At 46.1% G+C, this 15,703-nt stretch overlaps 1 protein-coding gene across 1 annotated transcript in view; it reads right to left on the reverse strand.

Annotated features, from left to right (window-relative positions):
* Window positions 1–15,703, reverse strand: part of LOC311224353 (uncharacterized protein) — a gene marked incomplete at both ends in the record, with an annotated part of 180,231 nt that overhangs the window by 117,798 nt on the left and 46,730 nt on the right. The window contains 1 exon segment of the mRNA XM_084309312.1: window positions 423–481. Within this exon segment, the coding sequence (XP_084165438.1) occupies window positions 423–481 (59 nt within the window).

A 15,703-nucleotide genomic window follows, 5' to 3' on the forward strand; every position in this document is an offset into this window, starting at 1 on the left:
AATCATATGTATCATTACCTAAATAAACTATTTAAAAGCATGTGTGTGTCAGGACCCGACAGGTACTATATGTATCAAGATGTGAATAGTATTTTTATTCCACCAAAAACCTCACGTCGGCCTCATATCGGTATCTGCCATTAATAAATCCACAGATATTATCGCCGTTTGAAATGTTGATTATGATAAATCCATTAGAGAAGGAGATACTCTGTGGTGGAATGTCTGTTCTCGTGTGAATAACGTGCCGTCGTGTTTATTAATGCTGCATCTACTGGCACAAATGTTGCTCTCCAAATATCAATATCAGATCCAAAGGTCATGTATCGCTTGGTTCTTAGGGTGTGTGTGTGTGTGTGTGTGTGTGTGTGTGTGTGTGTGTGTGTGTGTGTGTGTGTGTGTGTGTGTGTGTTGTGCCTCACCACTTTGAGCTCTGGTACCGAGCGGCTGAGGGTCCACTCCTGGCTGTTCACGAAAGCATCTGCAACAGAGAGAGGAGACTTGTTGTCAGTCAACTGTACCGTCTCACACACTCACTCAACACACACACAACTGGCATTGTCACGGCAACGAGAGACCCAATCTGTTCCTCCTCAGTAGTCCGTCATGTCGACCGACCGAGAGAGAGAGAGAGAGAGAGAGAGAGAGAGAGAGAGAGAGAGAGAGAGAGAGAGAGAGAGAGAGAGAGAGAGAGAGATAGAGATAGAGATAGAGATAGAGATAGAGATAGAGATAGAGATAGAGATAGAGATAGAGATAGAGATAGAGATAGAGATAGAGAGAGAGAGAGAGAGAGAGGGGAGGGAGGAGGGGAGCTCGACAAGCAGCACTAAATGAGAAGAAAAGGGGGAACGGCGAGCGTGAAGGGAGACAGGCGGAAGAGAGAGAGAGAGAGAGAGAGAGGGGGATGAGGAGGACGGGAGCATGTCTCATTAGGGCCGACAGTTGAGTGACAGCGGGCCGGATGCTGAGGGGAATTGCCTTTACGATCAGAGGTGGATGTTTCCCAGGGAACCATACTGGTAGGCAGCTGACTGACTGAACTGAATATGAATACAGGAGACGCACACACAGAGAGAGTCACAAACACACACACACACACACACACACACAGAGAGAGTCACATACACACACGCAATACGGCACCTCGTGGCTCAGTAGCAAGCAAGTATACTGATAAAGATAGATGGTAATAATAAATGGACTGCATTAATCTAGCGCTTTCATCCAAAGTGATTTAGAACTCATCATGCCTCACATTCATCCGTTCGCTCAAACACCGACGGCGGAGGCGACCATGCGAGGTGCCGACCTGCTCGTCAGGAGCAATTAGGGGTTAAGTGTCTTCTTGCTCAAGGACACTTGGACACTGCTGCCGAGAAGAACTGGAATAGAACCGGGAACCTTCCGATTGCCAGACGGCTGCTCTACCTCCGGAGCCATAGTCTGCTTAACCATCATAAAAAATAAACATGGTATGCAATAACAGTGACTGGTGTCGAAAGATTAACTGTGTGTGTGTGTGTGTGTGTGTGTGTGTGTGTGTGTGTGTGTGTGTGTGTGTGTGTGTGCGTGCGTGCGTGTGTGATGGCCGTCTCCAGTCAGCAGCACACAGAGCTCCATCGCTCAGCCAGCATGTCGTCCAGCAGGGCCCTGTGTGCCAGTAGCACTTTTTAATATTTCATCTATAGCAGCAGCTGCCACGCGCCTGCTGCCCCCCCCCCCCCCCCCCCCACCGCGCCTCCATTCAGGCTCAACGGCGCGCTGCTGGCAGACGAGTCGCTGCTAGAAGGCATCCTTCGAAAGAGACACCTCTGCGGTGGGGGCGTGGCCTGGAGCCGTGAGACCAGGTGGGAGACAGAATCAGAGGGGGAGGGGGCTAGTGTCCTTTCAGAGGATCCGTTCTAGTGATAAGGGGGTTTTATTAAGGGTGCATCACTGGGTTCAATTAAAGGCCGAGATGATGCTTCAATGGCGATACTGTGTGGAGCGTAGGAGCTCGAACAGCGTGGGCACTGAACTACTCGCCACGACCTCCGGAAATCACTCTGACGTCCCGAGTCTAAACGAGGCCTCAGTGGTGCTGCTGGGCTGCTGGGGAGAAGCAGTAATTGCCTGGCGGCTAGATTCACCTGGACATGATGAAATTAACAAAAGCTGTTTGACTCAACAGAGCGCGTGTGTGTGTGTGTGTGTGTGTGTGTGTGTGTGTGTGTGTGTGTGTGTGTGTGTGTGTGTGTGTGTGTGTGTGTGTGTGTGTGTGTGTGTGTGTGTGTGTGTGTGTGTGTGTGTGTGTGTGTGTGTGTGTGTGTGTGTGTGTGTGTGTGTGTGTGTGTGTGTGTGTGTGTGTGTGTGTGTGTGTGTGTGTGTGTGTGTGTGTGGTGTGTGTGTGTGTGGGAGGAATAGAACATCAGGGCTGGCTGCCACTCCCTCCCCCCTCATTTCCCATGACCTCCTGGCCTCCTGCCTCTGCACTGGATCAGCTTCAAGTAACACACACTGTACTGTCTCCACACACACACACACACACACACACACACACACACACACACTGTACTGTCTCCACACACACACACACACACACACACACACACACACTGTACACTGTCTCCACACACACACACTGTACTGTCTCCACACACACACACTGTACTGTCTCCACACACACACACACACACACTGTACACTGTCTCCACACACACACACACACACACACACACACACACACACTGTACACTGTCTCCACACACACACACACTGTACTGTCTCCACACACACTGTACACTGTCTCCACACACACACACTGTCTCCACACACACACACACACTGTCTCCACACACACACACACTGTCTCCACACACACACACACTGTACACTGTCTCCACACACACACACTGTACACTGTCTCCACACACACACACTGTACACTGTCTCCACACACACACACACACACACTGTCTCCACACACACATACTGTACACTGTCTCCACACACACACACTGTACACTGTCTCCACACACACACACACACACACACACTGTACACTGTCTCCACACACACACACACACACACACACACACACACTGTACACTGTCTCCACACACACACACACACTGTACTGTCTCCACACACACACACTGTACACTGTCTCCACACACACACACACACTGTACACTGTCTCCACACACACACACTGTACACTGTCTCCACACACACACACACACTGTACACTGTCTCCACACACACACACTGTACTGTCTCCACACACACACACACTGTACACTGTCTCCACACACACACACACACTGTACACTGTTTCCACACACACACACTGTACACTGTCTCCACACACACACACACACTGTACACTGTCTCCACACACACACACTGTACACTGTCTCCACACACACACACTGTACACTGTCTCCACACACACACACTGTACACTGTCTCCACACACACACACTGTACTGTCTCCACACACACACACTGTACACTGTCTCCACACACACACACACTGTACACTGTTTCCACACACACACTGTACACTGTCTCCACACACACACACACACACTGTACACTGTCTCCACACACACATACTGTACACTGTCTCCACACACACACACTGTACACTGTCTCCACACACACACACTGTACACTGTCTGCACACACACACACTGTACTGTCTCCACACACACATACTGTACACTGTCTCCACACACACACACTGTACACTGTCTGCACACACACACACTGTACTGTCTCCACACACACATACTGTACACTGTCTCCACACACACACACTGTACACTGTCTCCACACACACATACTGTACACTGTCTCCACACACACATACTGTACACTGTCTCCACACACACACACTGTACACTGTCTCCACACACACATACTGTACACTGTCTCCACACACACACACACTGTACTGTCTCCACACACACATACTGTACACTGTCTCCACACACACACACACACACACAATTTAACGTTACGCGGCTACATTGAATTAATTTTCAACGAAGAGTATCCGTTTGTTGGACAAAGTTGATGTTAGGTTCTAATTTAAAAAATAAACCAATGGACAGTAATAACTTCATTCAATGTCAAGATCTTGCCCTCACTTTGAACAACATGGATGCTCTCACTGTCCCTCTCGTTATTATGTAGTTAATCTTAATCAAACATACTGCCGCTGGTCTAGACTGGTCTGTCTGTGAGCTCCCCTCCAGTCAGGCTTCATCCGTTGGTATATTATTACAAACGGTAAACTGACTTGTGTTGACTGACGATACGCATTGAGCATCAGGTTTATTGCTGTGCATTGTTATGTCCACAGAGTGAGACATAATAAAATCGGTAGTGTGTGTTTCCGCGCAATATCTTGTTATTGCTGCTGCCATGCGTTTTAAGATGCGTTCTAAAAATAGATTTCCCTAATCAATTACTCGAGCGCTACTCGAGGAATTCATGCGAGTCCTCGATCTGGAAGACATTACCTGTGCCCCTCCCTAATGCTCCTAAAATCTGTTCTACCTAAAGTTGAACGTAAAATGCATTTTTGACTAAATAAATTTGTGGAAAATTTGATATGATAATTCTGGATCCTGAGTCGTATTTGATCTGCAACGCCTAGTTTAAAGGAACACGCCAACATTTTGGGAAATTAGCTTACCGTCTTCTCCAGAGAGAGACAAGAAGATAGATACCAGTTTCCTCTCTGCGTTCAGTAGAAAGCTATCTGGCTGCACGTTAGCCTAGCTTAGCACAATGAATGGAAGCGGACAGTGCCGGTTAGCCTAGGCATTGTCCAACTAACACCTCTCCCGAAGGCTAACCGGTCATGTCCGCTTCCATTCATTGTGCTAAGCTAGGCTAACATTCATCCAGATAGCTTTCTACTGAACGCACAGAGAGGAAACTGGTCTATATCTTCTCTCTCTCTCTCTGGAGAAGACGGTAAGCTAATTTCCCCAAATGTTGGCGTGTTCCTTTAACATATTGGGCTCCCTGACCCACGCCGGGCCCGGCGGCACCGCCAGCAGAACTCCCAATAGCATGTTGGAGTATAGATTAGACCTGTAATTCACCTCTAGGTTGTCCATAATAAGGGACCACAATCTGCAACGCACCGCACATTACATGGTCATTTGTACCGACATGAAACACTTAATATTATACAGTATTACTATACCTATCAGAATCCTGAAGAAATATTGTCTTATGACATTTTGGCCATAATGGCCGGCTCTAATCTGGGAATGCTTTGTGTCTACTTTTGTGCACATGTTCAACTATCACCGGTCTGTTCGTGTCTGTGTTCTTGCAGCATGGCTGTGTGTGTGTGTGCATGTGCGTGTGTGTGTGTGTGTCTGTGTCTGTGTGTGTGTGTGTGTCTGTGTGTGTGTGTGTCTGTGTCTGTGTGTGTCTGTGTCTGTGTGTGTGTGTGTCTGTGTCTGTGTGTGTCTGTGTCTGTGTGTGTGTGTGTCTGTGTCTGTGTGTGTGTGTGTCTGTGTCTGTGTGTGTGTGTGTCTGTGTCTGTGTGTGTGTGTGTGTGTGTGTGCGCGTGTGATGGGGTCAATATTATCAGGGAGGTCCCATCCTCCTCCCTACTCTGTCCTGACCCATATCTAGTGGCACGCGCACACACACACACACACACACACACACACCCCATTAACCCCTCGTCATATCCCCCGACACCTCCCGAGTGGTGTTAAGTAGGCCACCAGGCCAGACCCCGGGCCCACTTGTGCCCGCAGCTACACGCGAGCTCCATTTGGACGTGTGTCGGCGTTACTAATTCATCATCGTGGCCAATCTGTGTCGGTCGGTCCCAGAGACGGACTGAGAGAGGACCATCAGGGGGAGACACCACGATGTCTCAAGGATAGAGAGAGAGACTGCACTAAAAGCTATAGGCGACAGATAAAAGGCTGTGAAAAGCATAGTGTGTCTCGTTCTTTAAGTGTACACACACACACACACACACACACACACACACAGCAGCCTGGATTTAGAAACGTACGACTAGTCTTTGTCCTGATTGGTCCAGCACGTGTCCATTAGGTGGACGACGTCATCGCTAGTCTCAATGCGCACACTGTTGTCCGCCGGGACGTTCCGGAAGCCGCCGGCCTGCGCGCCCAGCGCCGACTCCATGACTGCATGACATCATGACATCATCAAGAGAACGCGGAGGTTTAGATTAGCCGGGATTACGGCTAATGGCTGAACTGGCTTAGAGTCAACCTGCGTGTGTTATGATCAGTTCTTCTGAGTGGAGCTTTGTTTTGAAGAGAAACCGGAGCTGTACCGAGAGAGAGAGAGGGGTCTTTACGAGGAACGAGAGGAGAGTCGAGAAACTAATAGTTGAACACTGTTTTTAAGTAAAACATAGTTGAATACATCTACTCAGATGTTTATTTTCCCGTTTGAAAATTAAATATCTCAGATTAGGTCTGCTCTGGGGTTTATCGGAACAAATTAAACCAAAACAATGTTCTTTCAGAAAGTGGTTCTGAACCTTTTTTGGGTCAACGCCCCCCTATCTGATGTCCATGTTCCATAACGCCCCCCTATCTGACAGATTTTTACAAATTTTACTACCAACATTAAAAAAAATACATTTTCTTTGTGAAAAGGTGACACTGTTCCCTGTTCATGAAGTGGTATTATGTATTTTGATTGTTCTCACTGCATGTAGGCTCCTCTCTGGTTCCAGTCAAGTTGTTGATATTAAAATAATGATAAATAAATAAACCAGCGGCCCATTTTGAGCATCTCAACTTTCTGCACTTCTGCATCCAGCAGGCAGCGCCCACCCAGTGGTACCGACCCTAACCCACCCAGTGGTACCGCCCCTGTTGAGAAACCCACCCAGTGGTACCGCCCCTGTTGAGAAACCCACCCAGTGGTACCGCCCCTGTTGAGAAACCCACCCAGTGGTACCGCCCCTGTTGAGAAACCCACCCAGTGGTACCGCCCCTGTTGAGAAACCCACCCAGTGGTACCGCCCCTGTTGAGAAACCAACCCAGTGGTACCGCCCCTGTTGAGAAACCCACCCAGTGGTACCGCCCCTGTTGAGAAACCCACCCAGTGGTACCGCCCCTGTTGAGAAACCCACCCAGTGGTACCGCCCCTGTTGAGAAACCCACCCAGTGGTACCGCCCCTGTTGAGAAACCCACCCAGTGGTACCGCCCCTGTTGAGAAACCCTAGTCTCTAAATGTTACTTGTCCTGTTCGGACAAGTTTTGTTTTTTGTAGGTTTTTATTGGTTTTTGCTACCGGGCAGTCCGGCAGAGAGAGAGAGGAAGTATGGGAGCTAGAGGGGGAAGACATTCGGCAAAGGTCGAACCCGGGACGGCCGCGTTGCACCGCAGTGCTGTACGCGGTGCGCCACTCGGGCGCCCCCCTAGTCTAGACTCTGGTCTGAATCTAGAGACTAGATGGCACAGTTATTGATGAAACCCCAAGTGATAGCAGTAACTAGGCTGATGACACACACACACACACACACACACACACACACACACACACACACATTAAACAGGTCAGAGGCAGTGTGCCAAGGGTCCTATGGGGGCCATTCACATAGTGTTAAGTGTGTGTGTGTGTGGAGGGGGGAGGGGGAGGGGGGGGGGGGGGTGGGTACTGGAAAGAATCCAGCAGGAGGCTGCCCATTGGTGGGCTGGCACACAGAGGGGCGTATTGTTGAGGGTCTTACAAATGTCCGCCTGTGTTCTGCTAGAGGACCCCTCTCTCCACCGAGAGGCAGGATGTTGTTCCAGCTGCTTCCTGTTTTCTGGGGCTCTCCCGTTTCCCCAGTGGCTCCCAGTAAAGACCCCCAGTACCCCCCCCCCCCCCCCGTCTGTGCCAGTGTGACCGGGACCCGGAGCTATTAGCTACTACCTGCTACAGCTAAGAGCTATGAGGCGTTTCCAACCGCTAATGCAAATAAACCTACAGCCTAGTAGTCAATGCAAAACTACCAGCGTGCGACGTAACTAGGGTTGGGCATCGTTTGGATTTGAACGATTCAGATTCTCCATTTCGATTCCTGTTCTAAACGATTCTCGATTCTGATTCTTTGAAGTGCAGGTCAAAACAGGTCACAGCTTTATTTCGCAGGAGATTTTTTTATTTTTTGAAAAATCTAAAAAAAAAAATCATACTATTCACATTGTCAGTTGACTTGATACAGTTTAATTTGGTTGCTGTACTGTAACTAGGGTATTAATTAACAAAGTAAAAAAAATATATATATTTAATTTTTTTTTTTACGAATCGAAATGCAAACATGTTCCAGAACCGGAAGTTAGGAACCGGTTCCTATTAGAACCGGTTCTCGGTGCCCAACCCTAGACATAACCATCGGTCGAAGGAGTGGTTAGCTGGTAGCTACTAAAGGAGTGGTTAGCTGGTAGCTACTAAAGGAGTGGTTAGCTGGTAGCTACTAAAGGAGTGGTTAGCTGGTAGCTACTAAAGGAGTGGTTAGCTGGTAGCTACTAAAGGAGTGGTTAGCTGGTAGCTACTACAGGAGTGGTTAGCTGGTAGCTACTAAAGGAGTGGTTAGCTGGTAGCTACTAAAGGAGTGGTTAGCTGGTAGCTACTAAAGGAGTGGTTAGCTGGTAGCTACTAAAGGAATGGTTAGCTGGTAGCTACTAAAGGAGTGGTTAGCTGGTAGCTACTAAAGGAGTGGTTAGCTGGTAGCTACTACAGTTGTGGTTAGCTGGTAGCTACTAAAGGAGTGGTTAGCTGGTAGCTACTAAAGGTGGTTCCTCTAATTGTAGACTATACCGCCTGGCTGGCCGTCGAATTCCCTCTAGTAAGCAAAAGCAAGTCAAAGGGGAAATCCAAAGGGCTTTGGGAGGAGGGTCCTGGACTAAAGACTAAGCACACCTGAAGCCCATCAATCCATCATCCTGCGAGCCGACATAATGACACATGAGCTTTATTCAGCTGCAGTTCTGTGGAACAGCCTGCCCAGCAGCATTAAACAGGCCCCCGGGTCAACTGGCTTCAAAAGGTCTGTACGAACATGGTACATCGGTATAGGAAAGAGAGGGGAGGATATAGGGGTGGGGAAAAAAATCGATACGTAGTAGTATCGCGATACTTTGCGTGGTGATACTGTATCGATACAGGGACGCCAAGTATCGATATTTAATTATTCATAAAAAGAAAAAAAATCTTTTTGTATAAGGAAGTTGCATTGTTCATTTCAATACCTGTAATAGTACAGTAGTCCACACACACACACACACATGTGCATTCAGTTAAGTTGGAATATGACTAATACAAACAGGTTTGTCAGGTACATGCAACACAGATGAGATTACAGTGTTTACATCCGTCTGCTTGAGAAAATACCATGTTCTGCAATCAAAATTATTGAAGTGAGATGAACAGACTGAACTTTATTTTATTAGATAAAACATGTTGACAGTTTTACTTTGCAGTTGAAAAAAGGTAATACATTTAATTTAATAAAAAGAAAATATATATATATCGCAATATTAATATCACAATACTCAGTGTATCGCGATATATTTAGCATTGTGATACTATCGTATCGTGACGCAAGTATCGCAATAGTATCGTATCGTGAGGTCTCTGGCGATTCCCACCCCTAATAGTATATTTATTATTCTTTTATCTTCTATATATGCATATAGTCTCTTAATGTTTTATGTCCCGTCTCTTAATACCAGGGACCATGAACACGTCAGCGCTTGCATTTTATCATGTTTTTATATCCCTTGGATTATGTCTCTAATGCACAATAAAAATCAAATCAATCAATCATACATACAAATGGATAGTTCCATCGTCCTTCCGCTAGAAACACCGGCCAAGTGGCTCATCTTTTTGGGCTTTCAAGTTTCAACACACACACACACACACACAACACACACACACACGCACACACGCACACACACAGACGAACTGGAAGTGGCCACTCAGCACTCTGAGCTAATGGCTCATTTACATGAAGAGAAGAGGACTGCAGATGCTGACTGGGGATTACATGAAGACAGGACTAATCAATGGCCTACTTTACACAATATCTACACTAGCCATCTCTCTCTCACACACAACAGCTGTTATAGTGTGATGGACGTGTGTGTGTGTGTGTTGCTCTAGGGGGCGTCCCATCAGACGAGGGAGGGGGGGGGCAGATAAGAGAGATAACACAAGAGTCTGTTACTGTCACACAATGGAGAGAGAGAGAGAGAGAGAGTGAGAGAGAGAGAGAGAGAGAGAGAGAGAGAGAGAGAGAGAGAGAGAGAGAGAGAGAGAGAAGAGAGAGAGAGAGAGAGAGAGAGAGAGAGAGAGAGAGAGAGAGAGAGACAGAGAGACAGAGAGAGAGACAGATGGACAGATAGGGAGAGAGAGAGGAGAGAGACAGAGATACAGAGAGGGAGAGAGAGATATACAGAGAGGGAGAGAGACAGAGATACAGAGAGGGAGAGAGGGAGAGAGATAGAGAGAGAGGGAGAGAGGGAGAGAGACAGAGATACAGAGAGGGAGAGAGACAGAGATACAGAGAGGGAGAGAGACAGAGATACAGAGAGGGAGAGAGACAGAGATACAGAGAGGGAGAGAGGGAGAGAGATAGAGTGAGAGGGAGAGAGACATAGATACAGAGAGGGAGAGAGACAGATATACAGAGAGGGAGAGAGACAGAGATACAGAGAGGGAGAGAGACAGAGATACAGAGAGGGAGAGAGACAGAGGAGAGGGAGAGAGACAGAGAGACAGATCGACAGAGAGGGGGGGAGAGAGACAGATGGGGAGAGAGAGAGAGGAGAGACAGATATACAGAGGGAGAGAGACAGAGATACAGAGAGGGAGAGAGACAGAGATACAGAGAGGGAGAGAGACAGAGAGAGGGAGAGAGACAGAGAGACAGATCGACAGAGAGGGAGAGAGACAGATGGGTGGAGAGAGAGAGAGGGAGAGACAGATATACAGAGGGAGAGAGACAGAGATACAGAGAGGGAGAGAGACAGAGATACAGATATGGAGAGAGAGATATGGAGAGAGAGAACAGAGATACAGAGGGGAGAGAGATAGAGAGAGATACAGAGAGGGAGAGAGAGATAGAGGGAGAGAACATATACAGAGAGGGAGAGATACAGAGAGGGAGAGAGAGATAGAGAGAGAGGGAGAAAGAGCAGCCAGTGCAACGCTGTGAGGCTCTTGAGCGCCGACGTTTAGTGCCGTCCTTCCAACATGTGCAGCTAATAAGAGAAGAGTGATGGGGGACGAGGCTTCACTGTGACACTGAGATGTCAGCCACACATTCCTCCACCTACTACTGGTTAGACAGAGAGAGAGAGAGAGAGAGAGAGAGAGAGAGAGAGAGAGAGAGAGAGAGAGAGACGAGAGAGAGAGAGAGAGAGAGAGAGAGAGAGGAGAGAGAGAGAGAGAGAGAGAGAGAGAGAGAGAGCGCGAGAGAGAGCGGAGAGAGAGAGAGAGAGAGAGAGAGAGAGAGAGAGAGACGGAAAGAGAAAGAGAGATACACAGAGAAAGGGAGGTGGAGAAAAGACAGATAGAGAGGGGAGAGGGTGGGGTGGGGGAAGATAGAGACAGAGAGAGAGAAAGAGAGAGGGAGATAGAGAGGGAAGGGAGAGGAAATGAGTTGTGGCCTAAAGCCAAGGAGCAAAGACTGCCTCATTGATGAGAGGAAGGAGAGATAGAGAGACAGAGGAGAGAAAGAAGAGAGAAAGAGAGAGCGCGAAAGAGTTGAGAGAGACAGAGGGGGGAGAGAGGAGAGAAAGAAGAGAGGAAAGAGAGAGAGAGAGCGAAAGAGTTGAGAGAGACAGAGGGGGGAGAGAGGAGAGAAAGAAGAGAAATAGAGAGAGAGAAATAGAGGGAGAACAGATGATAAACTTCAAAGGAGCTCTCCTGCTCTGTGGTCAGCTGGTAGTATTACTCTCTGCAGGCAGAATTCCATTCTTGTTTTATTTCATCCTTTTCTCTCCGTTGTTTCCTACTATAATATATGTGAAGCCCAGTGTCGTTACCACGGTGACTCAGACACCAACAAGATAAAACGAGAAGCGTTCCACAAAAAGCACCAAAAATACCTTCTTTTATTTGACTTTTTAAGATAATATATTCCTTTATTGATCCCCTTATTGATCCCCTTATTGATCCCCTTGGGGACATAGGGGCGTCACAGCAGCATGGGGGAGGGCTACAGTATGGGCAGGGTAATAGTAGAAACAAATAAATATAGGCAATACAATTCTATATATGAATATAAAGATATGAGAAGAAAATGGTGATGTAAATGGAATATTATGGATAATCTATTAATTGACACACATCTGTAAAATTGTACATAACCTTCTCACGTTATTTACCTCCTGCAAGTTAATGGAGATATGCAGATGGACCTCTTGTGCTCATTAGAGACCGAAGCATATTTGGGAATGTGGTTTTAGAACCACTGCTGGGCTGGTTTTATCACCAACACCTACCATTTGATTCTCTGCACCTGTTTGATCAAATCCGTCTGCTGTTTACCTCAAAAGATGGCGGAGTGATGAAAAAGCACAAATATTATGTGCCAAAAGGGCTACAATAGCTTGCTGATTGTGTTTTGTGTAATTATCTTATGTAGTGACTCATGTAGTCTAGCTTTTCAAAACAACATTCTCTGGCTCAATTAAAACGTTTCTATTTGACCAGCATTTTATCTTCATCCAGTCATCATTCTCCATCACTGCGAGTCAGAGAACTGACACGTGGAATGCACATTGCACACACTCCACAAACACACACACTCCACAAACACACACACTACACACACACTACACACACACACCACACACACACACACACACACACAGCTACATCTGGTCTGAATAAGACTTCAATACAAGTGCCTACCTACACAAACATGCATGAGTCAGAACACAAACACAAATACACACACCACTCTGCTGACACTGTAGTTGTTGATAGCTGGTACTATATTCAGTTGACAGTCAGTACTGTGTAGTTCCTTAGTGGAACTATCTCCATGCCTTGTGTTAGTAACTTGTAGTTCTTTAGTAGTACTATCTCCATGCCTTGTGTTAGTAACTTGTAGTTCTTTAGTAGTACTATCTCCATGCCTTGTGTTAGTAACTTGTAGTTCTTTAGTAGTACTATCTCCATGCCTTGTGTTAGTAACTTGTAGTTCTTTAGTAGTACTATCTCCATGCCTTGTGTTAGTAACTTGTAGTTCTTTAGTAGTACTATCTCCATGCCTTGTGTTAGTAACTTGTAGTTCTTTAGTAGTACTATCTCCATGCCTTGTGTTAGTAACTTGTAGTTCTTTAGTAGTACTATCTCCATGCCTTGTGTTAGTAACTTGTAGTTCTTTAGTAGTACTATCTCCATGCCTTGTGTTAGTAACTTGTAGTTCTTTAGTAGTACTATCTCCATGCCTTGTTAGTAACTTGTAGTTCTTTAGTAGTACTATCTCCATGCCTTGTGTTAGTAACTTGTAGTTCTTTAGTAGTACTATCTCCATGCCTTGTGTTAGTAACTTGTAGTTCTTTAGTAGTACTATCTCCATGCCTTGTGTTAGTAACTTGTAGTTCTTTAGTAGTACTATCTCCATGCCTTGTGTTAGTAACTTGTAGTTCTTTAGTAGTACTATCTCCATGCCTTGTGTTAGTAACTTGTAGTTCTTTAGTAGTACTATCTCCATGCCTTGTGTTAGTAACTTGTAGTTCTTTAGTAGTACTATCTCCATGCCTTGTGTTAGTAACTTGTAGTTCTTTAGTAGTACTATCTCCATGCCTTGTGTTAGTAACTTGTAGTTCTTTAGTAGTACTATCTCCATGCCTTGTGTTAGTAACTTGTAGTTCTTTAGTAGTACTATCTCCATGCCTTGTGTTAGTAACTTGTAGTTCTTTAGTAGTACTATCTCCATGCCTTGTGTTAGTAACTTGTAGTTCTTTAGTAGTACTATCTCCATGCCTTGTGTTAGTAACTTGTAGTTCTTTAGTAGTACTATCTCCATGCCTTGTGTTAGTAACTTGTAGTTCTTTAGTAGTACTATCTCCATGCCTTGTGTTAGTAACTTGTAGTTCTTTAGTAGTACTATCTCCATGCCTTGTGTTAGTAACTTGTAGTTCTTTAGTAGTACTATCTCCATGCCTTGTGTTAGTAACTTGTAGTTCTTTAGTAGTACTATCTCCATGTCTGTAGGGGTGGGGGAAAAATCAATACGTAGTAGTATCGCAATACTTTGCGTGGCGATACTGTATCGATACAGGGACGCCAAGTATCGATATTTAATTATTCATAAAAAAAAATTGTTTAGTTTTAGTTTTAGTTTTTTTAATTTGAGTATAGGGAAGTTGCATTGTTCATTTCAATACCTGTAATAGTACAGTAGTCCACACACACACATGTGCATTCAGTTAAGTTGGAATATGACTGTAATACAAACAGTTCAGATTACAGTGTTTACATCCGTCTGCTTGAGAAAATACCATGTTCTGCAATAAAAATTATTGAAGTGAGATGAACAGACTGAACTTTATTTTATTAGATAAAACATGTTGACAAAGTGTTACTTTGCAGTTGAAAAAAGGTAATAAATAAAATTTGATAAAAAAAAAATATATATATATTGCGATACTATCGTATCGTGACGCAAGTATCGCGATAGTATCGTATCGTGAGGTCTCTGGCGATTCCCACCCCTAGTGTCTTGTGTTCCTTTCGGGTGGTCACTGCTATAAAACACACGTGTATTTACCATACATACTAACTAACTACACACAGTGTTTATGGACTGAAGTTTGAAGCCCCCAACTCCCACACAGGCCTTTCAATCCTCTCCAGATTGTACACAACCGCAGCTGTGTCACACACACACACATGAGCAGCACACACACATGAGCAGCACACACACATGAGCAGCACACACACATGAGCAGCACACACACATGAGCAGCACACACACATGAGCAGCACACACACAAACATGAGCAGCACACACACATGAGCTGCTCACACACATGAGCAGCACACACACATGAGCAGCACACACACACGAGCAGCACACACACACATGAGCAGCACACACACATGAGCAGCACACACACACACATGAGCAGCACACACACACACATGAGCAGCACACACACATGAGCAGCACACACACACACACATAAGCAGCACACACACACACATGCCACCTGACCGCTGCTGTCTCTGAATCACAGACATGGAGACAGAAAGAGAGAGAGGGAGAGAAAGAGGGAGAGAGAGAGGCAGAGAGGGAAAGAGAGAGAGAGAGAGAGAGAGAGAGAGAGAGAGAAGCAGAAGGCAACAGAGAAAAAAAGAAAAAGAAAAAAAAAGAGATGAACTGAGAAAGGCAAATTGAGAATTGGAGTCTCAGGGACAGAAAGACATCTAGCCTGGAATAAACTGGTCCATCTAATCTGGAATAACCTGATTTATTACATGGCGTTTTAACATTAGCCGAAATGCTTGATTGTGATTGGTCAATAGCGCTCGGCAGAGGTCCGTTATTACTCGATAACGGACCTCTGCCGAGCAATAATGACCGCTGTGCGCAGCTGGAGCAATCAAGCCCACTGACACACTGCATCAGTGCAGCCAATCAGACACACCTGCCGGCTGCCGGCGATGACAGCGCAGAGCGACAGAAC

Source organism: Notolepis coatsorum (genome assembly GCF_963971535.1).
Source record: "Notolepis coatsorum genome assembly, chromosome: 1".
In the NCBI taxonomy this organism is placed as follows: Eukaryota; Metazoa; Chordata; class Actinopteri; order Aulopiformes; family Paralepididae; genus Notolepis; species Notolepis coatsorum.